The 27921-nt window shown below is 40.2% G+C and overlaps 1 protein-coding gene across 2 annotated transcripts; it reads left to right on the top strand.

Annotated features, from left to right (window-relative positions):
* On the top strand, window positions 1-27852 carry F9 (coagulation factor IX). Of its 2 annotated transcripts, XM_075957245.1 has the most exons (8): window positions 1-88; window positions 4838-5001; window positions 5430-5454; window positions 11138-11251; window positions 15604-15732; window positions 18262-18491; window positions 25067-25181; window positions 25529-27852. In XM_075957245.1, exons 1-8 carry the CDS (start codon window positions 1-3, stop codon window positions 26074-26076), a joined length of 1413 nt encoding a protein of 470 aa, XP_075813360.1. In that variant the 3' UTR covers window positions 26077-27852. The 2 variants fall into 2 exon arrangements, with proteins under 2 accessions (XP_075813360.1, XP_075813361.1); XM_075957246.1 differs by lacking the exon at window positions 15604-15732.
* The last annotated feature ends 69 nt before the right edge of the window (window positions 27853-27921 follow it).

Raw genomic sequence — 27921 nt, forward strand, 5'->3', positions numbered from 1 at the left:
ATGCAGCACCTGAACACCATCATGGCAGAATCACCGGGCCTCATCACTGTCTTCCTTTTGGGGTATCTACTCGGCGCTGAATGTGCAGGTTTGTTTCCTTTTCAAAGCTACGTTGAATCTGCTTCTCTTTCAGATACAGAAATATTTAGAACCGTTGCTTTCAACTAACCAAGATTCCGTGATTTGACGCTATAGTTTCGATTCTAGCAGGCAGCATGTCAGCTGGCAAATATCGGCTGTCTGGTAACTTCACCTTCATTTTAAAAACGAGCTACATTTACAGTGCTTGTGATTCATTTGTATTTAATAGATACAGTTATTCTGATTATTTGACAATACAATTTCTCTTAAAATTTCTGTGTCCTTGGTTTTAAAAAAATGAAAGTGGAAAAATCTCTTAACAAAGAAATTGCTGAAGAAACAGAAAACCCTGTTATTTTGGGATTTTAGACTCACCACCTTGAAATCAAAAGGGGAAACATCAAAACCACAGTGTTCTTATTTACAGAAAAAGTATTTCTTGATCTACATGTGTTTCAATACTTTAGAGGTAGATGGCAAGGCATTGTTAGAATGTATAAAAGTATATCTTGCCTGTTGAATTTGTCAGTTAAAATCGGAAGATCAACCTTTCTTTATTAAGTTATCTGTTTATTAAGCTTTTCCATGGATGGGAATAAACAAGCTCCTCTGTGAGTTCACAAGTCTCAGAACTGTTGATTAGAGAACCCTAGTACTTACTTAGCAACCTCCCCAAGGGACAACGCAAGTATACAAATGGCTAGAAGGAGTAGGAACTTAGTTCATACAAAGTACAACACAGTTGGTTTTTGTTTGGTTTCCTTTTTGCAACAACAGTGACTTTCCTCCCCAGGGAGAGGTGCACAGGGAAAAACTTACTGCATTTAGACAAACAGCCTGCTCACTCGGGATGCATTTATCACGCTTACTTGTAACAGCAACTCCAGCAGCTGACAATGCCAGGATCAGGGGTGCCAACCCTGGACATCCCCAGAAAACAGGCTGCTCTTCTGGTTTCCACTCCAGACATGATGTCAACTGTGGAATCAGACTGAAAGGCTGAAGTGATGACAGGAAAATGTGAAGGTTAAACTGCTCTAGCAAAGTGGGTAGAGTAAGAGATGGAAAATACATGTTGGACAGCTCATTGCGTGGATCATAAAGGCAGGTCACTCAACACAACTAAGTGAGGACAAAAGAACCTCACACTTTTTTTATAAATTAGTGCTAAGGGGATGGTGTGCGTCAGAGGCCTGCTGCCCACCAGAAGACCTTGGATAATGGTAAAATAATAGGAGTCAAGATTTCAGAGCTGCAGCAATGATGACTAGAGATAATCCTAAAGAGATGTACTAAGGATTTTAGCATCATTGCGGTCAGGAAGCCGGCAGCACTGTCTTCTGTTAAACTGTCATGGAGCTGCTGCATGTTCATGAGTGCCTTAGTGTGCCAATTTAGAATTGGAAATCAAAATTAGTCTGTGAAATGAATTTGATTTTACTAAGTATACAGATCAAAACTGTCTTTCATGCATTCAGGTATGTTAAGACATTCATTACTGTTAAGGTGCCTGGTACCATGACGATCTTGCTCCTCAAGGCTTGCTCCGCCCGCTTTCTTACACATCCCAGAACTACCAGTGCAGGGGTGGCATAGGCCACAGTGAGCCTGGCCTTCCTATATAAATTATCAATCAAAAAATGCCCCACAGGCTTGCTCACAGGCCAATTTTATGGGGGCATATTTCAAAAGAGGTTCCCTCTTCCAAAATGACTCTAGCTTTTTGTCAAGTTAATATAAAACTAGCCAGAACACACACATCCACCCATCTACACACTCCACATACACATGTGGATGTATAATATCATATATATAATCATATGGAGAGAGCAATAAAAATAATCACTAATGTTGGCATTTTATGTAGATAGTAACCCTCACACAGAAAGAGCCACATCCACAGTAATGTAAGTATTCCAGATGTCTGGTTTGAATGTTAACTGTTAGAAGTGAGGCAAGAAAATGAGATGAACTAGATCATAATACTTTTTAAAAAGGGTCCTAATCTAAAGAGATTGAACAGTAGAGAACAATGTGGAGGTGTAACAAATGTAAGTGTAAGAAGCACACCCCTACCTGTGTTACAATGCTCAGTCTGGTGACACTCTAGAACTGATGAGGCTCCAGGCTAGCAGGTCCAACCTTAAGTCTCTTGCAATTATCCAAAGGAATCAAAAGATCAGAACCTGGACAGTAGCCATAGAAAGAAGACAGACAACGGAAGTGGTAATAATGAAACAGAGCTGAAGTGGTTCAATAGCCACATGCTCATGAAAGGGTTAGGAGACATACATAGAGGATCTGAAGGGTCGAGTGATACCAACACAGCACAGGGTCTGTAGTCTGGCTTTTGACTTGAAATCCAGGGCTAATCCTCTGTTGTGTGACAGGAAGCAGTCAGGAAATACATGAAGTCAAAATGATTCTTTACAAGATTGCTACCAATAATGACAATAATAATTTCCTTGCACAGAGGGCAGGGAGGAAGTAAAGGTACTACAAAGTGCGTAGCAGAGCTGGAGAAAGGAGGAAAGCTCAGAGGAAAAGAAAAACAGCATGCAAAACATGGGGGGAAGAGAGTAACCAGGGATACACTGGCTTATAATTTATCTCAAAGATCCTGTCAACATGATGATGAATACACACTTTACACTGTTGCTACGCCCATTTTATATTTGAGAAAGTTAAGGTCCAGGCATTATATGTCTTATCTATGTTCACACAGTAAAAAAATAAAGTCAGATACATGATGATTCAAATCCTGTCCTATCTAATTGCAAACTTTGTTTTTCCATTCGTCCACATTATAAATTATTACCATCACAGATGTTCTATATAAATGGCTTGAACCAAGCAAATAAATTGCGGTGGGAACTTAGATATAAATACACAAAGGTACCCATAGGCAATTTGGTGAAATACAAACCTGCCTCGCCTCGAGACTGCCTGGCAAGAAAAGTGCTAACAAGGAATGGAATGAGTTGGGGAAGTTGGCAAGGGAAGAATGATAGGAAGATACTTAAAGTAAATTCAGGGATTGGAGAAGTGTTCCCAAATGGATTCAGAGATCAAGGATGTCAATGGACTAGAATGTTCCATAAAGAAAATTACTTCCACAAAAAAATAAGGTAATAAAATTAAGTTCCATTTCTCCCTGTTTTTGTTAATGAAAAACTAGTACTAAATGCCCTAGAGAGTTCAGTTTGAAATATTATCAGCTACATTGATGCTGTCTCTAAGATTTATTTATTATTTTTATTTGTGCCTGCATATGAGATTAAGTTTATGTACATCACATCATGCTGGTACTTATCTATAGAGGCCAGAGGACATCAGATCCCCTGGTACTGGATGGAGTTACAGGTAGTGGTGAGCCACCTGATACAAATACTTATGTGATGTGGTGATTATGTGATGGGAATTAAACCCAGATCCTCTATGAGATCAGTGTTTTTAGCCACTGAACAATCTCTCTAGCCCCAGTATAGCTGCTAAGGAAAGGAGCAACTCTAAGCAGCTTTTCGGGTTCCTGTTATTGATTATGTACATTATATACATACATCAACATATGTAAACATATACACATATATGCCTACATATATACATGTATATATGCAGAGGGAGAGATACAGAGAGATAGGAATAGATACAAAGATGCAAGGAGAAGGAAAGGGAAGAAGGCAGAAAATTCAAAGTCTTCAGTACTCAAAAAAAAAAAAAACCAAAAAACAAAAACCAGAAGTGTCCTACAGAGTAGGCAGGCAGCCATACCTAAAAGAAACCACATCACAAATTTCAGTGAAATGTTTCCATCACTGGAATTCATATACCAACTAAAGACATCATCTTCCTGAAGATAAACTCAATTACTGCATAATTGTTTCTCAATAGCCCATGAGAGGCACTGGGGTCCCATCTGCAGCTGGCCTACAGTTGGGATTTTGTTGATGTTGTTGCTTAATATATTTTGGTATAAAATACTCTGATTATCTTTCCCCTCCCCAGCTCTTCCTAGATCCTCCCTATCTCTTTACCTACCCAACTTCCGACTTCATGTTCTCATCTACTCCCCTACCTACCTATTATCTATTTATCATCTATCTATCTCCAAAAACAAAAACAAAACAAAACAAAAATCAAAGCAAATAAAGACAGGCTTCTGTTCTTCACCAGATATTTGTTGCAAAGTCACTGGGAGATTACGTCCTGGAAGCAGCCCAGTCATGGTGATGATGGATCACCTTGCAAGGATCCTGCACTGAGCTATTTGCAAGTGATGACGAAGTGTGAAGTTACTGCTTATTTGAGAACTTTCTTTTTCATCCAAAGTTAAATACAAATATGGCTGAAAATGTGACCTTTGATTATTAGAGCTCTACTGACTAAAAGTAAAATTGAATTTTAATTCCTAAATCTCAATGTGTATATAGTACCGTGAGAATATTGAAGATTTTGGCTCCATTCCCCAAAGAGAAATTAGCTATAGAATTACTTGGATTGAAAATAAACATTTTCTTAAAAGACATATATCATTTTCAGAGTTCTCTCTCTCTCGTCTCTCTCTCTCTCTGTCTCTCTCTCTCTCTGTCTCTCTCTCTGTCTCTGTCTCTGTCTCTCTCTCTGTCTCTCTCTCTGTCTCTCTCTCTGTCTCTCTCTCTCTCTCTCTCTCTCTCTCTCTCTCTCTCTCTCTCTCTCTCTCTCTCTCTCTGTCTTTCTCTCTCCCTTAAAACTAAAGAAAGGCTCTTTTAAATTTCAGTTTTCCTTGATCGTGAAAATGCTACCAAAATTCTTATCCGTCCAAAAAGATATAATTCAGGGAAACTGGAAGAGTTTGTTCAAGGAAACCTTGAGAGAGAATGTGTAGAAGAAAGGTGTAGCTTTGAAGAAGCGCGAGAAGTTTTTGAAAACACTGAAAAAACTGTGAGTATACCCACATCATACCAGAGCAATATGTCCCCAAGCAAAATATGGAAACCTTCATTTTAAAAAGGGAGTGGGGAACTTGAAAGATGGCTTCGTGTCCTATTCCAGAGGACATAGGTGAGATTCCAAGTGTCCACATGGAAGCAGACAAATATCTCTAACTACAGCTCTGGGAGCTCCAACACCCTCTTCTGGCCTCTGTGAGTATTGCATGCACATAGTGCCTGTATGCAGGAAGCCAGAACACCCATACACATAAAATAAAATGAAAACTATTTTAAACCGATTTTAAAAGAAAGAAAATTGTATTTGAAATCTTAAAATATCAGTACATATTAAATCACAAATGTTATAAAAGAAAATGAATCCACATCAAAAATTCTTTAAACACTATCATTAAGTTGTCCTCTTTTTTTTTCTTACAGACTGAGTTTTGGAAGCAGTACGTTGGTAAGCAATTCATTTTATTTCCTAGCTGCTATCTGAGACATTTGAGAATTGTGCTTTTTTTCTTTATATAAGTAGAGGTTGTAAAATCTCAGTAACAAACTATAAACATAGAAAGAAAGCAAAACAATTACATCTCAGAGCAGAATGAAAGTTCGCTGTCATTAGTGGAGTTAAAGATGCTGACTACCAATGCTTTCTATGTTAAATCCTAATCATTGGGATGGTCTTCAATGCCCTCCATGGCTTGACTGTCCAGCCCTTCCTGTTGCCCTTCTGCCCACCGCTACTACTACTCTCACTCCACAGCCTACCCCCCGCACATCCTAGCAGTGTTCCCATGTTACAAGAGTTAGTTATCTGCTATCCCTGTTTGCTGACTCTCCCCAGCTTCTGCTAGGTTCCCTTCCTTACCTTGCCCAAATTCCTCCAACTCAATGAGTTCTCCCTTTATCATATATTAATACTCCAACCTGTTCCCTGGCAGCTCTGCCATTTTAGACACTTGTGTCCTGGTTTTTGGATTTTTTAAAATATTTACTTATTATGTATACAATATTTTGTCTACATGTATGCTTGCAGGCCAGAAGAGGGCACTAGACCTCATTACAGATGGTTGTGAGCCACCATGTGGTTGCTGGGAATTGAACTCAGGACCTTTGGAAGAGCAGGCAATGCTCTTAACCTCTGAGCCATCTCTCCAGCCCTGCTTTTTTTTAACTACAGGTTTGGTACCCCTTATCTAATATACTTGCAAACAAAAGGTCTTTAAATATGTAGTCTGAAGATCATGTCATACAATAATTTTAATAATTTTGTTTATGAAGCAATTTCACAGCATGGGATTTTCCACTCATAGTATCATGTTGGTACCCCAAAAGTTTTAGATTTTGGCGTGGTTTGGAATTTGAGCTTTGAAATTGAGGCTACTCAACATGCAGCATTTTCAACACCAATTTATTGTCCATTTTCCCACTCTATATAATGCAAGCTTAGTTTTGTTAAGAACTAACCTCACTTACGGATGGGTCTTGACACCTACAGCAGTATCTGCAATGGAGGCAGTTAGTTAATATCTGCCCCACGAACTGACCCAAAGGAAGAAATGTAACGCTTTCACAACAACCAACTTCTTACAATATATCTTTGTACATTTTTAAATTTTGCCTGCAAATACAAATTTTAAAGAATTTAAATCCAGATGTAGAATTTTGAGGGAACTTTCACAGGTTCACCTCCTTTATGCTATCTGCTTAGACAGAAACAAATGAACTGGGATGCCTATTCATTGAGCTCCACCAACTTAAGGTCCAATTTGATTTTTCTACAGTTCCTTTTGTGGAGGAAAATAGACAGTTCCATACCCTCAGAACTCCTTCTTGTTTCTCCATGCCCCGTTTGAAGTCATGGAAGGAAAGAGGTTCACTCTGTCTTTCCTCCTTCTCAAGGATGAATGCTGCCATGCTCTTTTCTTCTGAGTTGCCCCTAAAACTTCATCCAAACTCTATTTACACTGAAGTTAAAACTTTGAAGTTTATGGATTGTTTTTCTGTTTTTCTTTTGTTTTGTTTTTTAATGCAAACCATGGGCTTGGGGAAGTGAAGTACGTTTTGTTGCTTTAATAAACACATAACCAAAATGCCACTCGGGGAAGAAATTAGTTATTTGAATTTCTTTTTTCCCTCACTTTTTATTGATTTTTATTGAGCTCTACATTTTTCTCTGCTCCTCCCCTCCTCTTCAACCCTCTCCCAAGATCCCTATGCTCCCAATTTCCTCAGGAGATCTTGCCTTTTTCTACTTCCCATGTAGATTAGATCTATGGATGTCTCTCTTGGGCTCCTCGTTGCTGTCTAGGTTCTCTGGGCTTGTGATTTGTGGGCTGGTTATTGGACTTTCACTTACTGGTCAGATTGAGGGAAGTCCGGGAAGGAACTGAAGATGGAGCAATGAAAAGAACTGCTTACTGGCTTGCTCAACTATGTTTCTTACACAACCCACATGGAGCTGGGCCCTCCCACATCAATCATTAATCATAAAGATGCCCCACACACCTGCCCACAAGCCAGTTTGATGGAGGCATTTTCTCAATTGAGATTCTTTTTTCTAAGATGGCACTGGCTTTTGTCAAGTTAACAAACAAACAAACAACAAATTGTTCAGCCAGCATAGATGAAAACCTGAGTTTAATCCTCATCACCAACCAGATTAGTTATTTTTATGTATTTGGTATAGTTTCAGGACTGACCATTTTGTACTAGCTAACCAATAAAGAAGGACGATTCTTAGATCTCTCTCTCTCTCTCTCTCTCTCTCTCTCTCTCTCTCTCTCTCTCTGTCTGTCTGTCTCTCTCTGTCTCTCTCTCTCTCTCTCTCTCTCTCTCTCTCTCTCTCTCTCTCTCTCTGCAGTTGCCTGTAAGTCTTTGTCTAGGATGGAGACTTTTCCCCCTCCCACATTAACATGTCCATTAATACTGCCATTGTCTAGATCTTGTGTATGTAGCCATTTCTAGGAGAGACTATTTCACAGCAGACTTTCTGGTATTCTGGCTCTTACAATCTTTCCCTCTTCTGTGATGCTCACTGAGGCTGTGATACAAATGTATTTACTGGGTCTGCCCTCCCCGTGATCCATTGATCTCTGCATTGTGTCCAGTGGTGTTTTCTGTGATTGTCCCCATTTGCTGTACAGAGAGTCTTCTTTGATGAAGGGTGGTAGCCACACTTGCCGGGTAACTACACTAAAGAAAGGATTTAGGATAAAGTTAGAAATTATTCTCGTCCGGCAAAGTGGCAATAGTAGATTCTCTTCTAAGATCTATTAGTTTAATAAACCTGAAATCATACATACAAAGAACAGAAAAGGCCCTAGTAGGTTGTAGTTAAATATTTTTCTTGGATATGCATGTATGTATGTATGTATGTATTTTAGCAGTAATAATCAAAAAAAGATTACCAATCACCCAGGATTGACTTCTACATACATACATATATACATACATACATTCACACACACACACACACACACACACACACACACACACACACACACACACATACCAAAGAAGCAAAACTCATATCAGCCTTTACTTTAGCTACACTTGAACTTTTATGATTCCTTCACACTACCAATTAGCATACAAACCAGTCTCAGTCCCAACCCCAGCTCCTGCCCTAGTCCCAGTCCCTGCTCTAGTTCCAGCCCCTGTCCCTTCCCTACCTCCTGCCCCAGTCCCAGCCCCTGATCCAGAGCCAACCCCTGCCCCTGTCCCAGACCCTGCAAAATATTTTTAAGTTGGGCAATGGCTTTCTCGGTGAGCTAGATGCAATGTTTGCTATACCTTGATCACAAATACCCATGAAACATCAAGGGCATACTTCTGTCTCTACTATTTTCACTACCAAAACCTAAACAACACAAACAAGCACAGAAAAGGAAAAAAAAACATGCCTGTTTTCACATGTAGTTAAGATTCGATAAAACTAGCCTGTGCTACTCAGAAATAGCCTGGGCCCGGGCTCCTTATTGCTGTGGCATTCTCTAACATGGCCTCATCAGACAAAGAGCCTGAGGAAACTAGCGTCTGTCAGGTACCTTGTAGGGTACAGATCACAGAAGCAGTCTACAGAATGCCTAGCACATTTAACCCTCACACGTTCCCACGTGTGAAGCACTGTGAATTCCGCTTCACAGAGAAGGAAACAGGCATAGAAGGGGTAAGGGATTTGCCTTGGGTTACCCAGCTGGAGAGTCACAAGACCTGGAAGAAAATCCAAGTTCTCTTCCCAACCCCTTTCTTTCAGTACAGCACCTCATGACATTAGAATCTGAATGTTCTTATTCATTAAATAGGAGCCTAATAGTCTGTTGTTGCTGTTGCTTCTGTTGTTGTTGCTGCTGCTGCTGTTGTTGTGGGTTTATTTCTTTTCATTTGATGTACCTAAGTATTTTGTTTGTATGTATGTATTGTACCATGTGTGTGCCTGGTAACCACAGAGGCAAGAAAAGTGGCATCAGATCCCCTGGAACTGGAGTTATAAACTGTAATAAACAACCATGTGTGTGGTGGGAACTGAACCCAGGTCCTCTGAAGAAGCAGCAAGTGTCCTTAACCACTGAGCAACCTCTCCAGCTCCAAAACCCAGCAGAATTAAAAGAGAATCTCACATGTCTTGTCTTGTCTTGTCTCCTGTTGTCTTTGACCCCTACTAACTATGGTTTTTTCCTGGTCTATAGTACACAAAGATAGGAACCCAAAGGAGGACTAAATGCAAAATATAATGACACTCATTTTGAAGATATGTCTCAGCAAATGAGTTTCCTGTGTGGCTGGCTGCAAGCCCAGACCCTTCCACTGAAACACCCTAAATAATTCAGATTCATTGGTCTATAATATAAAGTGCAAATGTAGCTCGTTTTTAGACCAGTTCTGAACATCAATAATAATAAACCAGAGATAATGTATTTTGTTTTCATAGAATTGGAACAAATTGCAGTATCTGTGCAAAAGCACATTGGATCAAGGGGCAGAGAGGGCAAGGTCTAATTTTTACAGCAATCCAATTTTCCAGAGAGTTTATTTCTGAAAAGGATTCTATTCCCTTAGTCAACAGAACATAGACAATAGACACATGCTGCTATCAGACAGTAGGGAAAGAATATGAGAACCTACACAATTATGTACCCAGGAGTTTGGCTATATATAAGAATGACTAATAACTGGAAATTTCTCTTTGATTCCTCATTTTTTTCTCTCTTTGATCTTTGATACCATTTTATCTCATTGTTTCCTTCTCATATGTGGAGTCCTACAGGCCTAGTTGGCAATTTTTCTATAGCTCAAAATGCATAACTCTCTCCTTCTGGTTGGATTCATCCTCTCCCTGTGAAGCTTTCTTAATAGTATGAACGGAGGCCAAACACTAAGGAAGAAGACTTAAAGGTTTCCTTCTGCTCCCCTCTTGCCTATTCCTTCTTCCTGTTTTTTGTTTGTTTTGCTGTCATTGTCTTCAAAGACTATAAATGTAGAAACTTCAGAAAACAGAATGGAGACAGCAAATCCATTTATAAAGCACACCCAACAGTACTTTTAAGTTTCTGATGATGCGCTGACCATGGTTGTCCACTCGGAACCTAACTGGTAGGCAGACAACTATCTTTAAGCTTCTGGCACCTTCCCTGTTCTCACAGACTCTTGCTTCATATGATAGGTAAGTTGATACATTTGCCCTGTACCTGCGCTGCCAGTTCCTTGTGTGAAAACATCTTTATTGTCTAACACAGCTTGCTCTGCAATACCTGCATTAAAATGTCCTCATATGAAATATAAATAGTAATTATTGAAGTGGATGAGTTTGATTGACTTGCGGTTAACCTGTTCCCATTCCATAAAGAAACATGAACAACCTCTCTTGTTGTCTGCTCATATAGTAATTTCCATGCAAACATATCTCCCCTCTTCCTTTGGATTGAATAAACTGTGTGTGTCTCCCTATGTGCAACTTTCAGGATAGCATTGGCCTTTGCTTCAGTGGATTTTAGAAGCTCAGAAAACAAGCACATCACTTGCCCATATGCAGTTAGATTGCAGCACAGTGGTTCTTCCCTGACCCTAAAATCAGACATCTATTCAGGAGAGGACTAAGCAATTTATCTAATAATTCCATTTTCTAACCTGTCTTAAAGATGGAGATCAGTGTGAGTCAAATCCTTGTTTAAATGGTGGAAAATGCAAGGATGATATTAATTCCTATGAATGTTGGTGCCAAGCTGGATTTGAAGGAAGGAACTGTGAATTAGGTAAGTAACATTTTTATTATTCATGGTTCAAAGTTTCCTTCTTAAACCAGATGAAACAGGAAATTGAAATATTTATGTACCACTCATTTCTCCTAAAACAAACTTGCAAAGCTTATAAGCATTCATGTACTCTGTAGTCAGTTTTCAGGGTATGAATTCAGTCTAGTATTGAGTGGTAATGTTCCATTCCCTTTACTTATTAATCCTTAATACAGTCATATGTGCTCAGTACCATTATTATCCCCGTTTGAGGAACATTAGAAGACGACAGCACAAACAGAAGAGGTATAAATGGTTGAGCCAGGAAGTGAACTTCAGCTGAACTGTGCACAAAACTGCATCTATAAAATAATTTGAACTTGTGGCTGAGTCGCTTTTGATCTAGGCTGTGGAAGTAGATAGTCTATATAGATCTCGGCATGACAGGTCCCAATGTAATAGGAATTCTTCCAGATGGATAAAACATTTTATATGTTAAATTTGTTATAAAAATCAGAGATTGTTCCTCAATTCAACATTATTGATTATATCAAAGAGTAACAGGGGAAAAGTACTTGCAAATGTAAGGTTTTGTTTACCTTTTCATTGCCTAGAATCTTTTTTTTTGAGATATTTGTGATTTGAGCAGTAAACCCCAAAGTCCTTTACCTGCTGATTACTCTGGATGCAGTATTTCAGACATTGTGACTGAGAAAAGCACGTGGTACCAAGAAAAGACTTTGTTCTCTGAAACTCTAGGAGAATAGATGTGCAATCTGAGGGAAGGAATTTAACAGCACAGGTTTCATGGCTAAGGATAAAGGGTAGAAAATATCAGGGCACTCTTAAGGCTATATAGCCATCTCTCTGACAGACGAACAAGGCAGGAGATGAAATGAAAGGCAGCGGCTGCACTTGTCCTATTGAGAAAGGGGATAAAAGTCCCTGGAAGATTGTTCAGGACCACGGAAAAGTTCATTGATCATCTTCCTTTGAGATCTGAAAGATCTCAGAATGAAAAGAAAAGTTGAAAGGACAAAGGAATTTAAAAAGAAAGAATGAATGCACGCAGGGGAACTAAAATGCTCAGGCTGGACTTCCATTTGTTTAGCATCCCTGGTGTAGCAATAAACCACAGCTTGGGTTTCCCCTCCTGGGGCTGTGTTAATTGGCTCAAGATCTCTAAAGTGCCATTTGTTCTGAAAGATTATAATTTCAAACTCAGACTTACTTAGTGAAATTTAGTCCTCCTATGCCAGGTATATACGGGAATACTTTGAGTAGTTACTCATTATTGCCTCGAATGATGAAACTATTGGAGTGAAGGGAATAGATAACTCAGTCTGTTATAATTAAAAGACACAGTGTAGTAGATGATCGTTGCAAGCATAAAGGTTGGGATGGAGAGATGATTCAACAGTTAAGAGCATTGGCTGCTCTTCTAGAGGACCTGTTCAGTTCCCAGAGCCTACATGGTGTCTCACAACTAGCTGTACTTCTTCAGCATCCGCAGGCTCAGATATGCACGGGGTACATAAATTTATATGCATATAAAACTTACCCATGCATATAAAAATATAGTGATGAAATAATTGTAAAACCATGTCTATCTACTTTGATATATTTATTTTTGCTTTATGCTTAAGGATGTTTTTTCAGCATGAATAACTGGGTACCATGTCCATGCAATGCCCCAAGAAGCCAGAAGGTGGCAGGGGATCCTCTGGAACAGGAGTTAAAAGTGGCTGTGAGCATCCACGTGGGTTTTAGAAACCTAACTTGGTTCCCTGGGGAAAGCAGCAAATGCTCTTAACCAGTGAGCCAGCTCTCCGGTTCTCTATCTCATTTTAAAACAGACAGTTTAAAAGGAGGACGAGAACAGCCTCGAGGAATACGAACATAAGTTCAGAAATGCTCTAACAATACAAAAGAGGTTACAGTCCATAGAGAAAAAGTGCTGGCAACATCTCAATGCCCCTTGGTTCCCACGTTTCTGTTTGGGATCTGTAGCTGTACTACAGCCACCGCCACACTTAGCCTCTGGGGTATATTGATCAGATTCAACCAATTCGATAAAGGGTTTTAAAAAAAAAATATTAGCTCAGCTGATTCAGAAACAAAATGGGAATTCTGTCAAAATGCTCTTCATCACAGACACTAGAGGAGAGCAGCAACAAAGTATATACAAATTCCCACTTAAGCTTCTCGCCTAGAGCTGACTGAACGCGCCCCTGAGAAGTCATGAGGCAGCACAGCAGCCAGGTGTGTGGGCCCATGCCTCACCCTGCCTAGGAAATGCCTGGATTTCCACTAGTGTGGCTTTTTAATTTCTCCCCCACCACACCCTCCGTTTATCAGAGCTCTTAGGAGAGTAGGGAGCAAACATTTGGAGCATGCCTTCTAGTCAGAAAAAAAAAAACAAGAATTAATTGGCTACTGGCTCCCTTTGGCTAGAATAAAGATCTCCGGATTTCCTCTGCTGCAGAAGAAATCCAAATACCCATTATCAGGAAGATCAAGGTCTTCGAGACTCTAGCCACCCTTTCCTCCTAAAGAATACGAGAAACATTTCCAGACAGAAAAACAGAGTGGGAAGAAAAAATTACAAAGAAAAGAATATTCTCTGAGGTTGTTTTTATGGTTTGGGGGTTTGTTTGTTTTTGGCTTTGTTCTAATTTTTGCAGGACACCACAGACCCAACTTTCTCATTTACTATGGTTTTTTTTAAATAGGAAAGATGTTTTGTTTAGCTGAATAGCATCATGTTTTCTGGCAAACCTATTCGACAGAACAAAATTTTGTTAAGGCTCTGGCGGGCAACCTGATGCTGTCAAAACCAAGGAAAATCCAATGCCCAACCTAGTGTTTGCCGCCTAAGTGCTCAGTAGCTGACGAATGAGCTCCGTGCTCTTTCCCAGGTCTCACTCTATTGACCTCTTCCCTGGAATGTCTTGTGCTATAATTCTATTTCTAGAATCCTGAGCCTTTGGCCGCAGGCAAAAGACCGTTGATGCTTCAGCAACACATCCCCCTATGTGAACCAACCAGGCCAGGGATCAAGAGCAACACGCTGAGCCAGAAAGGGCAATGGCAAATAAGGAAATGATTGAGAGGTCTGGTTGCTTAACCAAGGACACAGAAGCAGAATGGAGAAATCACACCAAGTTTACTCATTACCGTCACACTTGCCCTGGACACAACTAGTCTGTTCTCACCACCCACCTCTGTTACCTTATCACAACCTCCTATTGATGGAACATTCTCTACAAGTGGTATTTGATTTTGCCTGAACACTTTAGTATTGCTTTGTAGCAATGACATGATAGCTAGGAACAGGAAAAGAGCCAAAGATGCTATCAACATTCATGAGGGAAAAGCTCCTAAAAACTAACTAAATGCAAAAGACCAGATGCCATTTTTTTTTTATCATGCACTTAGTGGATTATTGGTAGCAAAAACGAAATCTCAGGTTGGTTCCTCTATTCCCTTCCCCAATAACAGTTTATCTTCCTCTCCTGATTTACTGGGCTACCAGTAAGCACTATGAGCTATTTATCAGATGAACTTTAAACAATTAAAATAAATAAACATATGGAAATGGTGCTGAATATGGAAACAATATGTAAATACCAGTTGCGTTTATACCAGAATAAACAGAAAATAAGTTGTGGAACAGAGTGAAAATTAAGTGCTTAGTAATAAAAGAAAGATGTACAAATACTCTAAACACACTCTGGCTTCTGTGGATACCACACACACACACACACACACACACACACACACACACGCACATTAGTAGTTTTAAAAAATAACAGAATAGATAGATAAAATTGTATTAATACAATGGCCTACTACACAGAAATATAAAGGAAGTATTGCTATACAAAAGCTTATAGATGAATCACACAAATACATTGCTAAAAGAGAAGAATATATATGTTGTTTACATGAAGTTCATGAACTACCAAAGCTATTTACCATGTTTGAAGCCCAGGCAGTGACAGAGTCTGTAAAAGAGGAAGGGTAGTATGATTGGGAGGGAACATTAAGGGACTTGTGTGGGTTGATAACACCGTATGCATTAACCTGTGCGGCATTTGAACCAGTGTTATACATAAATAAATAAGCGTCTAGTCGTAGCTCATGATTTAGCCAAAGTACAATATCGAGTTATTTGATCATATGCAGAATCAAAATATTGCCAACACCATCTTCATGAATTACTGAGAGTGTTATTTTACCTCATTTTCTACTCTTAGCTCAAGGCTTCCAGATTGTTTCAACTAATATTTAACATACACGTGAGCCAATAGTTCTGTGTATTTTTGAAATATATGTCAGACAAGACATTAGTTTTTTTTCTTTTCTTTTAGATGCAACATGTAACATTAAAAATGGCAGGTGCACGCAGTTTTGTAAAAATGGTGCTGATAACAAGGTAATTTGTTCCTGCACTGAGGGATACCAACTTGCAGAAGACCAGAAGTCTTGTGAACCAGCAGGTCAAAATCTAAATAAGTTGTTTAACAAAAATCTGTGTTTGAATCTTTAACACTTAAACTATCTTATTTTAGACTTGTAAAAGGACTTATATATATATATGTGTGTGTGTGTGTGTGTGTGTGTGTCTTGTGTGCATGTATGCATTATACAAGTGTGCAATTCCCATGGAAGTAAGAAGAGGGCATCAGATCCCCTGAAGTGGAGTTATGGAGGCTGAGTGGGTTAACACGTAGGTGCTTCACTAACCCTCTATAACTCTAGTTATAACCCAGGTTCAGGCCCTCTGCAGAAGCAGTGCTCCTAACCACCGAAAAAATCTCTTCAGCCCCCCTAATACCTTATTTCAGTACTTACTTGTATCTACTCCTTTTTGAAACTGAACAAAAGATTAGTAGCTTGAAATGAACAAATTGATTTTCCAAATGGCACCATCACTTAAGTTCAATAATTATGTACAGCCTGAATTCTTTTCTGAGACCATGTTTTTTCTCTGATTTCTGTATCACAAAGAAATTGACATGTGTGACATCTATGTGCAATATTTGAGATTCAGCAGATCTAACTAATAATATACTACCATAGCATAAAAGTCATATAAATACTTGGCTGATCAGTAAATTTCTAATGAAAAGATGTTAAGTCTAAGTCTGTTGGAGGCCTAGTTAGTTCCATCTATTAAAATTACTTCCTGACTTGAGTCATCAACTGGGGTTCTATACTTTCTGTCAGACTGGATCCAGCAATAGTTTATGCTCTCCTAGCCCGAGCCACACAAGCCTTTGCAGTAAAGGGCAAAGTAATGTTTCATAGTTGTGTGAGCATGCCACCATGTTGACAGATAATTGTTGTGTTTCAAACAGCTCCACATTCATTGGTCACCTCTGAAGCCACAATTTTGATTTGGGGAGGAGGGAGACAAGCTTTACAAGACTAAAAGAAGGAAAGTAAAATGCTTGGTGTGCACACATGAGGACCTGGGTTCAGATTCCCAGTGCAGAAAAGCCAGGCAGTGTAAATCCATGGCCCCAGCACTGAAGGGAAAGATAGGACCAGTCAGAAATAGCGAGCTCCAGGTTTGGTGAGAGGCCCGGTCTCCAAAAGTAATTTATAAAGCAGAGAAATAAATGAGGACACTTTATGTCCACCTCTGACTTCAACACCTGAAGGCTTGGGCACTCATACCCACACACATCTACCACACCCACAAATGAAAAAAAGAAGAACAATTTTTGAAGCAAGCCAGGTACAGTTTCTCTTGCATTTCCAGGGCAAGATCTTTTATTAAATTGGTACATTAAATTATGAACCATTCCTCTATAGCTGTGGGCTTGATACCTATCTCAGCAATGTACCAGGCAGAGGAAATTAAAGACAGGCCCAGCATACAAGAGTGTGTCTGCTGCAAGCAAAGGGGAGAGTCTCAGATGCTTCACCTTCTGCCTGCTTCTTCACATACATTGCCTTATGCACAGCTTGCCTTAGGAGACGTGTGTGTGTGTGTGTGTGTGTGTGTGTGTGCGCGCGCGCGCGCGTGCAATTAACATTAAAAAGGATAACTTCCAATGAAGGCAGCTGGCACTGAAGCTTAGCCCTTAGAAGCCTTTCTATGTTCTAAGAGAGGAAAATTAAGATTGAAAAGCACCTCCAACTATTAAGAGTTCCATTTGAATGTAGCCTTACTTTAGCAGCGTAAGTAGGCCAACCCTAAAATAAGCTGCTCTGCCTTTTCAAAGATAACAGTCCTTTTTCTCAAGACATTGTTGATCCTGTATATTTATGCATACGTATTTTAAACGAATTTTCTATTTTTTCGACCACAAACTGTCTTCATGCTACTTAACCATAGCTAATTGCTATAGAAATCGCTGGTATAAGAGATGTAACTGGAATGAGAGGAAAACATGAAAATGAAGTGTGAGGTGACTTTGTTTGACTAAAAAATTGCCATTCCCAGTGTATCAGCAGCTGATTTGTTGGGAAATAAATGAAAGCAGGGGGAGGGGGAAAAGATCCAAGTAAATGTAGCTTTGGTTAGCATATTTGTAACCTATACCCATTTGGTAAATTTTTGACAAACACAATTGAATCACAATGAGCTTTCTTCAAAAATTCCATGTTGGAATCTCTGCTGCATAAATGGTCTACAAAAGAAAGCCTGTTAATAACAATCAGTAGAAGCCCCTTTTACCTTATCCTAAAAGGAAAGTTACACAGAATTCCTTCCGGATTTCCATTAGAGGACAGTAAGACTTTAAGAAGCTCAGGAGACAGTAGTAAGATTTGATTTCAGAACACCTCTTTTATTTCCATAAAGATGGTGGATTCCAGAGCCAAATGCTCTCACCCATGGAAGTTTTAAAAACTTTGCATAAAAATAATATGGTCAGCCTTTTAGTTTCTTTCAGCGTTGATGGGCCTACTTCTCCAAAGTGACAGCAACGAATGAGGTTCCTTCTCAATGTTTGTAATACAGTTCCATTTCCTACTGTGAAATATCAGAATAATGTTCTTTTTTTCTATTTCTGTAGTTCCATTTCCATGTGGAAGAGTTTCTGTTTCATACGGTTCTAAGCTCACCCGTGCAGAGACTACTTTTTCTAATATGGGCTATGAAAACTCTACTGAAGCTGACTTCTTTCTGGATGACTTCACTAACGGCACCATTCTGGATAACGTCACTGAAAATAGTGAACCATATGATGACTTCCGTCGAGTTGTTGGTGGAGAAAACACCAAACCAGGTCAAATCCCTTGGCAGGTACTCTCTATTGACAGTGCGTTTAAAAGCTCGAGCTCAGATGGCAAGAGAGAGGCCAGATGAGGACATTAGAAAGACCTGTGGGGATTGTGAGATGTATTTAGGCAGATTTCACCACTCAGCAAAAGAAAAACCCCTATAGGTAAGCATCTGGTGGAAGGCATGTCCGGGGATGGCTACCAGACAGGGTCAAAAAGGAATTCAGTACCAAACAAATAGTACAGTAGGATTCTGAAAACTGCTCAGCCATAGCAATGCTTACAAATGAGCGCTCTCTCTCTCTTTCTCTCTCTCTCTCTCTCTCTCTCTCTCTCTCTCTCTCTCTCTCTCTCTCTCACACACACACACACACACACACACACACACACACACTGGGACTGGGACTCAACAAACACCTTCAGCCCCTGGGGGGAGGAAAGTAGTAAAGAAGTCCCTAGGCCCAGACAACCTGATGGGAATAGAGAAAAGGACTCACATTGAAAGGGTGAAAGCAAAACCTAGTTTCCTGGAATGAACATATGAGGCCTGATCTACTGCCACGTTTCTCCAAGACAAACAGTATGTCCAGATCCCCAAGAATTTGTTAGGCATGCGCTCTCACACCTCATCCAGTTCTCACTGGATTTGAACCGCTAGAAGGAGGGGCTCAGCAAGCTGCTGGGGTCAAAGAAGCACTCCAGGTCATTCTGGTGTATACTGTAGCTTGGAATACCATGGTTCTAAAGGAAACATACAGAAACCAGCCCCCCAAATGCCAAACAATCAACTCAATCTACTCAGCCCTCCAAGTGTGTTCTGCACACAAACCGCATATACAGTATTTGCTGTCTGTATTTTTTCTATATATAACCAAGAGTTAGATTAGTAGCAAACCAAGGACTTAACTATACATTTAGCCAAAGCTTAAGTGATTCCATCTGTGAGGAGAGACAGGCCAACTCCTCCCACCTCAACATAAGGAGCTAGTTACATGAAACTGGACTGGCCCATAAGTAATCAGCACATGTGGTCACTTAAATTTACTGGCTAAAAAGATTCGGTTCCTCTGTCACTTCTGCCACACTTCCAGAGAATAGTGGCCACAAGTGTCTGGTGACTATTCCACTGGACTAGGTAGGTATAAAGAGAATATTTCCATAGTTGCATGTATCTCTGGTGGATAGAAAAGGTCATGCATGGTTTTGTCTAGTTTAAAACCCCTTAGGCCATGATCAAAATTTGGTACTGATTTCAATGATTTTAATGATCCTTCACACCAAAATATTATCTCTCCTGAAGTATGGACTTTGATTGTCAGAAACCGATAGCTTGGCTGGCACTGCAATCTTCAAATTAGCTGGGCAGGTTTCACATGAGACTTGTTTGAGCAAATGCTTTGGAACTGTTGAGTGGCCAAGCCCTTCTGACGGCAGGAGCAGCAGTCCAGATGAAAATCCGTGGGCACAGGCTAGGGGACTCGGGGAGCCTGGTAACCATGTCACTCTCATTTCTCACCTTATTCCCGGGCTTCCACTTCATTTGCCTGGCCTACAGCAAGAGCCTAAGGGACCTATCAGGACAGGTTGACAGGATTACTCCCTTGGAACTCTAGGGGTCCTGAGCTGCGCAGCTACCCAGTTCAGTCTCAGAATCCTCCCCTCCTCTCCATCCAGGCCAAAGGTGCAAACCAAGCAGAAGAGCTCTTTCCTTTTTGTTCTTGTGCAGGGGGATCAGAGCTCCTTGGAAAAGAAGCAGGGACTTGGAAGGAACACTTCAGGGCATAAGAGGGGAAGCTAGAGTTAAGTGCACCACACGGTAACAGAAACACATTTTTCTTAGAGACTGTGTCTAGCCGACTGAGAAACTAAAACAGCTATATAGGAAAAAATAAAAGCTTTGGAACATTAGGGGGCAGGAAAGGCAAACTGTTACGCCGATATTACTAGATCACTTTCATCAACAACTCTAAAGCAGAGGTTTGAGAAAACAAAAAGGTGCCTGTCTAAAGCTTTAATTTAATTGTTTTTCTCCCACAGTCATGGCTAGGCGGACAGCTCTGAGCACACGCAAATCTCTTCTGCTTTCTGCTAAGGCCTGTGTAGCTCCACCTAAGAAATAGCTGCCTTTTGAAAAGATGGATTTTTATCTTGGTTCTGTAGTCTTGGCATAAATGTTCTCCTTCAATACCTTCATTTCCCCGTTCTCACCTTTCCCCAGATGAGTGCCCAAGCTATCACTGAAGTGACCTGCACAGATCTACTCCTTCAACCCCATGACAAACAGCAAACTTCAAATATGAATAAGCCAGAGAGGTTTTCTTTTACATGACGATCATAGTTCTACAGAAATGGTTTACTTCTCTATGTGTGGTTATGCACACCTTTAGTCCCAGCATTTGAGAGGCAGAAGTACATGGGTATCTGTGAGTCCGAGGCCAGCCTAGTTTGTATACTAAGTTCCAGGACATCCAGGGCTACATAGAGAGACTCTGTCTCAAAAACAAAACAAGAGCAGGTAGTGGTAGCTCACACCTTTAATCTCAGCACGCAGGAGGCAGAGGCAGGCAGATCTCTGTGAGTTTGAGGGCATCCTGGTCTACAAAGCTAGTTCCAGGACAACCAGTCTATCAAAGAATCCCTGTCTCAAAAAAGAAAAAGAAAGAAAAGAAAAGCAGAAAGAACTAAAAGAAATGTCTTACCTGGAAAAGACAATCTTGTATTATTCCTAGCTCAGATGATAAAATTCCAATTCGGGGAAGAAAGAAAATAACACGTGTAATCTCGCCTACATCTACAAAGCTAGTTTTAACAGACCATTTGAGCTATTAACCTGCAGTATTGTTTTATGAAGTACACATCAATGGCCATTGTATGTAATGATTATAGTTAACCATTATAAACCAAAGTGAGTATCCCTTATGTACCCAACAAAATAACCTATTGCCATTTGGTGAGTAACAGCCATAGCCTAACAAACAGTACATCATGTATTTTACTTTGTATAATAGAAAATTAGAATAAATGGTGTTATTAAAAAGCTAGAACAGATGACAAAAGAGAATAAGGGTTTTAGTGAACTCAGGGAAAGGCTAGGCTGGAATTAAAGGTGCAAAGGAGAACAAACAATGAGACAGCTGCTATTGTGGGCTGCCATTGCCATGGAGAACAGAAGTACAAACTTTTGTACTTTGTCATTGTATATAGGTGTGTTGGAGAGGGGGCGGTGATGCACAGAAGAAGGCTCTAGACTGTGGCCATGAAAATAATTGACAGATCAGAACTCAGATGTTTTGCTCAGAATATATGCTTTCCTATTTTTTCCTCATCATTCTCTGAAGTGTTGCAAGAACTTTTTTTTGGCTAAGCAAATAGCTCATCTTCCAAGTAGCTAATATTGAGATAGCTATGGTCTTTAGGTGGCCAAGCAAGCATTTCAAACCACACATTTGTAATATTTTAATTGTAAATATATCTTAGTTCCATTTTCTTGGCAAAGGTGTTCGCTAAAATTTCTAATACCAATTAGGGATTGGCAAAGAATGCTCTTCAGGAGGACACAACCATATTTCTCAGTCAGGCACTGGAAAACAGCAGAATCTCCAGGCAGCATCCCTTTGGGAAAGTCATATAAAATATGTTATTGTCTATGTGCCCAGGGGCTGGCTATCCTAACCCACTAACTGGGAAGTGTTCAGTAATCCTACATTAGTACCTAAAAACATTCCGTTTTGTCATGCTAATTCTACTTCCAGAGAAAGACATGCTGGATTGTAATATTCAGGATAGAACCATGTTACCCAAATTTCCTTGATGGTAAAATTATTTGGAATCAGAGTCAGCCACTTCATCTTTTGAACTTGTCCAGTGTCTATAATTAGAAGAGTCTCATATCAAAGGTTTAAGTGGCTTGTATGTGTGCTCCATAACAGAAGTCTAAGGAGACAATAGAACATGTGGTGAGGGCCTGGACCCCTGGCTTGTTGCAGTCACGTCTTTTTTCACCTCCCGTTCTCCTACCCATGGTGCCTCATAGAGCCTAGTTGCCCAGGACCATTGCCAACCCCCAACCTATGGTACTCATGAAAACTTCTTCTCAGTGTTTCAACCCAAATGTCAAGGCTGTGCTCCCTTCCTAACAAAGTTGGCACAAGCAGAAGGAAAATTGAGGTCAAGTGCACATACTCTATATTATTTGTGGAAAGATGCATAATCCCATCACATCTCCAGACCCAGAATATGCCTCTCCCAGCACATTCGGAGAGGGAGCAGGAGCTTCCAGGGCCCATCCACATTCTGACATGGAAGTGCATTTGTTCGGGAATCACTTCCCTTGATGGGTGTGGTAGTCTATCAAGGGAAGACTGGCCTCCTCGTCCTTGTTGGGAGTGGTCTGAGGACTGTGTGGATCATCTGGAGCTAGCAGACAGTGGGATATCAAGACCACAAGTGAAGGCTTGGAGTCAGCCAGCCAATATTCCCATGCTGGAAGGAATATAGCACTAAATAAGCTTTAAATGATGGGTTAGAAAAGCTACCCTAGAAGCAAAAGGAACACTTTCTATTTCAATATCTTCAACAGCGATTTTATCCAGGCTTTTATCAGATGTTTGCTTCCCATTGACCCTACAAAGCATGTTCCCAGCCTGAGTGAACATTTTTAACCCATAAAGATTACCAAGCTATGAGAATCTGGATTCACTAGCTATGTAACACTTCTCAAATGTAAGCACTCGAGGAATGGAGTTCCACTTTCTCCAGTGCTACCCACAAAATATTCTCATTAAATCTCTATGACCCCCCAATCTGTTTTTATAAGAAACTGAGATTTTCTCTGACATTTGGTTCTTAGACCACATCTAAGATATTCTGAATGTTCAGGAACATAAACACTGGGGCCAGGCAAGTGTATGTGACACACATAGGCCACAGCACACATGTGGAGGTCAAAGGACAGCTTGCAGGAATCGGGTCCTAGGAACTGAACTAAGGTCACTAGGCTTGGTGGCAAGCACTTTTACCCACTGTGTCATCTCAGTAGCATGAGTGCTTATGTATTTTTAAACCTCAGTTTGCTCACTGAGCATGTACAGAGTAATATTTCACAATGATTGTGTTTTGAGTTACAAATGTGTATAAGTAATACAATCATTAGCCTCAAATAATCATTCAATAAATGCATAAAGTTAGGAAGATTGTTAAATCTGGGTGGTAGAAATGTTGGTGTTTATTATATCATTATTGTTTTTTCTGCATTTTTGCAATTTTTCAAAATGTAAAGCAATAGCTAAAAAGAGCCAGAGAGCCTGAGTGGGAAAGGGGTCAGAAGGTTGTGACAGTTGGGTGACCCTCTCAGGACTTTAGCTACAAAGCTCGTGCTTCAGAGTCCAGGACAAAGTGGCCATTAAGTAAGTTGAATTTGGGCCCAGAACAAGTCCTTCAAAAGGACCATCTGTGCCCCATATACAAAAGAACCAAAACCCCCACCCCTTTGTCGTGTTTAGGGACAGGTTTCACTGAAGGGCTACTTAAGACTTAGGCTAAGGGCATCAGTTCACAGAGGCTAGTGGGCTTCTGAAAAGAGTTTACTGAATGCTGAGTGTGCCCTCTAGTGTCCACACTTCTCAGCTTTACCTCTGAAAGTGTGGATCAAAAAATGCCTTTGTTTACAATGGAACTGAAATTCTCTAAGTTGATTTAGACATTGATGTGGCAAAAAAAAAGAAAAAGAAAAGGAAGAGGGAGAGAGAGAGAGAGAGAGAGAGAGAGAGAGAGAGAGAGAGAGAGAGAGAGAGAGAGAGAAATTGATGGTCTTCTTTATGCTGTGAATGTGGACAAGAAAGAATGGATTAGCCTCTTATCCAATAACGTACATGTTTAAGGTCACACTCCAGATAATTTTGTTCACAATTGTCTCAAAGTCAAGCACAGCAAAGCAGACTTTTTAGAACAAGGACAGCCTCCATCTGTAGCCAGAGGACGCTGGCTGTGATTAAGGGAGCTGGAAGGAACGTGTGAGTCCTGCTGGTGGTCAGCACCTAGGTGACTAGGAAACGCAGCCCCTGTGGAGTCCTTAGGTCTCATTTTATAACATTCTCATTTGGAGGTTTGAAACAACTCCTGAGAAACTGGTCAGTTTTTTTCTTTCAAGTGACCTGTAGCAAAGAGATGTCCTCATAGGTCCTCATAGAAGGCAAGAGACTCAATACTGATTATTCATCCTGGGGAGTTAGTATTTTCTCCCATATCCACTGTAGCTCCTTGAAACTTGTGCCAGGAGGCTCTAAATAGCATGGTAAAAGGAACTCAAGGGCCCCACATCACAGAAAATAGCCACTCATCAGATTTGCCTCACCCGGAGCACTATCCCTGCCACACTAGTTCTCATTCTGCATTCACTTCGAGATCAATAGAGAAACAGTAGTTTGGTCTGTGCTGCAGAAACACTAACTCATCTGCAGAGCCGACACTTTCCAGAAATCCTCTGCTTCTGCCAGCACCAACAGCCAACTTTTCCCCACTCCCGAAAACAGCATATGTATTCATTTTTCTCTGGATCAGATACCATCTGCAGTGAGATTCTTAATTTTATTTCCACAGGTCATTTTAAATGGTGAGGTTAAGGCATTCTGTGGAGGTGCCATCATTAATGAAAAATGGGTGGTAACTGCTGCCCACTGCCTTAAACCTGGTGATAAAATTGAGGTTGTTGCAGGTAAGGAAACAAAATAGATAATAATTGGCAACATCAGCATTATGATGGACATATCCTATTGTACAAAGGTCCAATAGGATTGCTACTGAATAAACTGGGCTAATGGTAGCGGGGTCATAATTTCAAATTCTAACTTATTCCACCTTCCTAGCCCCATATTTCTTTTTGTGAACCCATAAGGCACCCTCGGCATAGTACAATTATTTATTCGTGCATGAATTTTCCCACCCACTGTATTAGATCATTGAGACTTGGTTGCTAGTGTTCACTGACCCCAAGCCAAATGTAGACCCACGGGAAATGTGTCTATGCAAAAGACAATAAACTATGAGATTTGTTTTCAACAGGTGATTATAACATTGATGAAAAGGAAGACACGGAGCAAAGGCGAAATGTGATTCAAACTATCCCTCATTACCACTACAATGCAGCTGTTAATAGGTACAGCCATGACATCGCCTTGCTGGAGCTGGATCAGCCTTTACTTCTAAACAGCTATGTAACACCTATCTGTGTTGCCAATAGGGAATATACCAACATCTTCCTTAAATTTGGTTCTGGCTATGTAAGTGGCTGGGGGAAAGTCTTCAACAAAGGGAGACAGGCTTCCATTCTTCAGTACCTGAGAGTCCCACTGGTCGACCGAGCCACATGCCTTCGGTCCACAACATTCAGCATCTATAACAACATGTTCTGTGCTGGTTACCGTGAGGGAGGCAAAGATTCTTGTGAAGGGGATAGCGGGGGACCTCATGTTACTGAAGTGGAAGGGACAAGTTTCTTAACTGGCATTATTAGCTGGGGTGAAGAGTGTGCTATAAAAGGAAAATATGGAATATATACTAAAGTTTCCCGGTATGTCAACTGGATTAAGGAAAAAACAAAGCTAACTTAATGAAAAACCTATTTACAAAGGAAATTCACTGGGATTGAAAATAGACCAAGCCCTTTACTAAACTAGTCATTTTTTCCAACTCTTGTTAAATATGTAAGTTCGATAAATACTGGTTTCTCTGTGCAGAGAAAGAACCCATCTAGAATCTATATTGTACTAGATCGAGTAGGTTATCAAATGTAATCACTAAAGAAATAGTTTGGTAAGAGATTTTACTGTCTCCCTAAGTCCAGCCCTTGGTAAAATGAAAAAGTGATGTTTTCCATGGTGCCCAGCAGGAACCCTAGTCCTCAACTGTGATGACTTATCCCGTTCTCCTTCTTGGCGGCAATCTATGTTTTAGAGATCCCTTGCCTCTCTCAAATTTATTGATTGTGAATCCAGAATCTTTAGCCCATTTAAGGCCAGCAGCACACAGGAGCAGCTAATAGGTCAAAACTCATCAAATGCGCTACTTCCTCTCCTTTTTTTTCCCCTGGATACTGCATATTTTCAAACTCCCAACCCCCAAATCAATGTTCCCCTCCCCCACTCCCATGCCTTTGGAGAAAGAAGACAGTCTTTTTTAATGCTGTACACATATATACACGACCACCAACCCCATACTTACTTCCAGATTGGTCTCAAACTTACTTTGAATAATATGGGGATGAGGTACACTGCCTGAAATCATAAGAGGAACTTTCCCTTTAATACCCTATCCAGGATAGTTCCCCAAGAATGTGTAATTGGTGATCATGGAGGCCTGACCAGGGATGGTTCTGAGAAGGCAAATTTACATGTCATTTCAAGTATAAAAAGCAATGACATTGATCAAAATATATTGGCCCCATCTGATAAAAAATTCACGGTAATAGAAAGTTAATGATGAACCAGACAGAGTGGTGCATGCCTTTAATCTCAGCACTCAGGAGGCAGAAGCAGGTGGATTTCTGAGTTCGAGGCCAGCCTGGTCTACAGAGTGAATTCCAGGACAGCCAGGACTATACAGAGAAACCCTATCTTGAAGAAAACAAACAAGAAAGAAAAAAAGTGAATGATAAATTTAGCCATATAATTACACTGTGTATAGTAGCATACTGGTAAATATCTGAGCAGGAAGATCTCTTAAAAATACCTCAGAACCTTATTTGTAACAATCGCTCATTTCTATTGTAGAAATCCCCTTACTTGGTAGACTTCAAGCTATTAGCATGAAGTTATTGAACAAGGAAGTTGAGAAAACATGCAAAATTGATCTTAAAACAGTGCTTTAGTCCAAATTTAGCCTAGAACTAGCTGAGTGTTCAAGGACTAGTTTAACAGTGTGTCTCCAGCATTCTCCAGTGTCTTAGGCAAGACAACTTGCCTAAGCAAAACAACCAGCATTAAGTGTCATGTCACCCGCAGCAGGCTCAAGGATGGGAGTCATTGCAAATGGTCAACCAAATGACCCATTTCTGGTTTTCAGCTCACCTGTGAGCTTTGTTACTATAATTAATCTTGTTATATTAAATTTTTAGAGGGTTGCTGACAGTCCAACATGTTTCTCACCTGTGACTTAATGAACTTGTATTTTAACTCTTATCTACATCTCTATATAAACGCATTTGATACTGACTACTTAATGATGTATAAATGGAACAAACGTCAAAAGCATGATTTGAACCCTTTGGCACTGCCGCCTGCTCCCACCAAACAAACCATACTCACTACTGCCGATTTTACTTAAGTTCTACTACTTACTGCCTCTTTTTTGTCTTGCAAGAAGTATCAATAAACATCATTCCAAATTTCTCCATTTCTTGTTAAATCATTTAGAGGCATAGCCCAAAGAACACAATCAACAAAACCCTGAAAAGAATG

Source organism: Microtus pennsylvanicus, chromosome X, assembly GCF_037038515.1.
Source record: "Microtus pennsylvanicus isolate mMicPen1 chromosome X, mMicPen1.hap1, whole genome shotgun sequence".
NCBI classification, from domain to species: Eukaryota; Metazoa; Chordata; class Mammalia; order Rodentia; family Cricetidae; genus Microtus; species Microtus pennsylvanicus.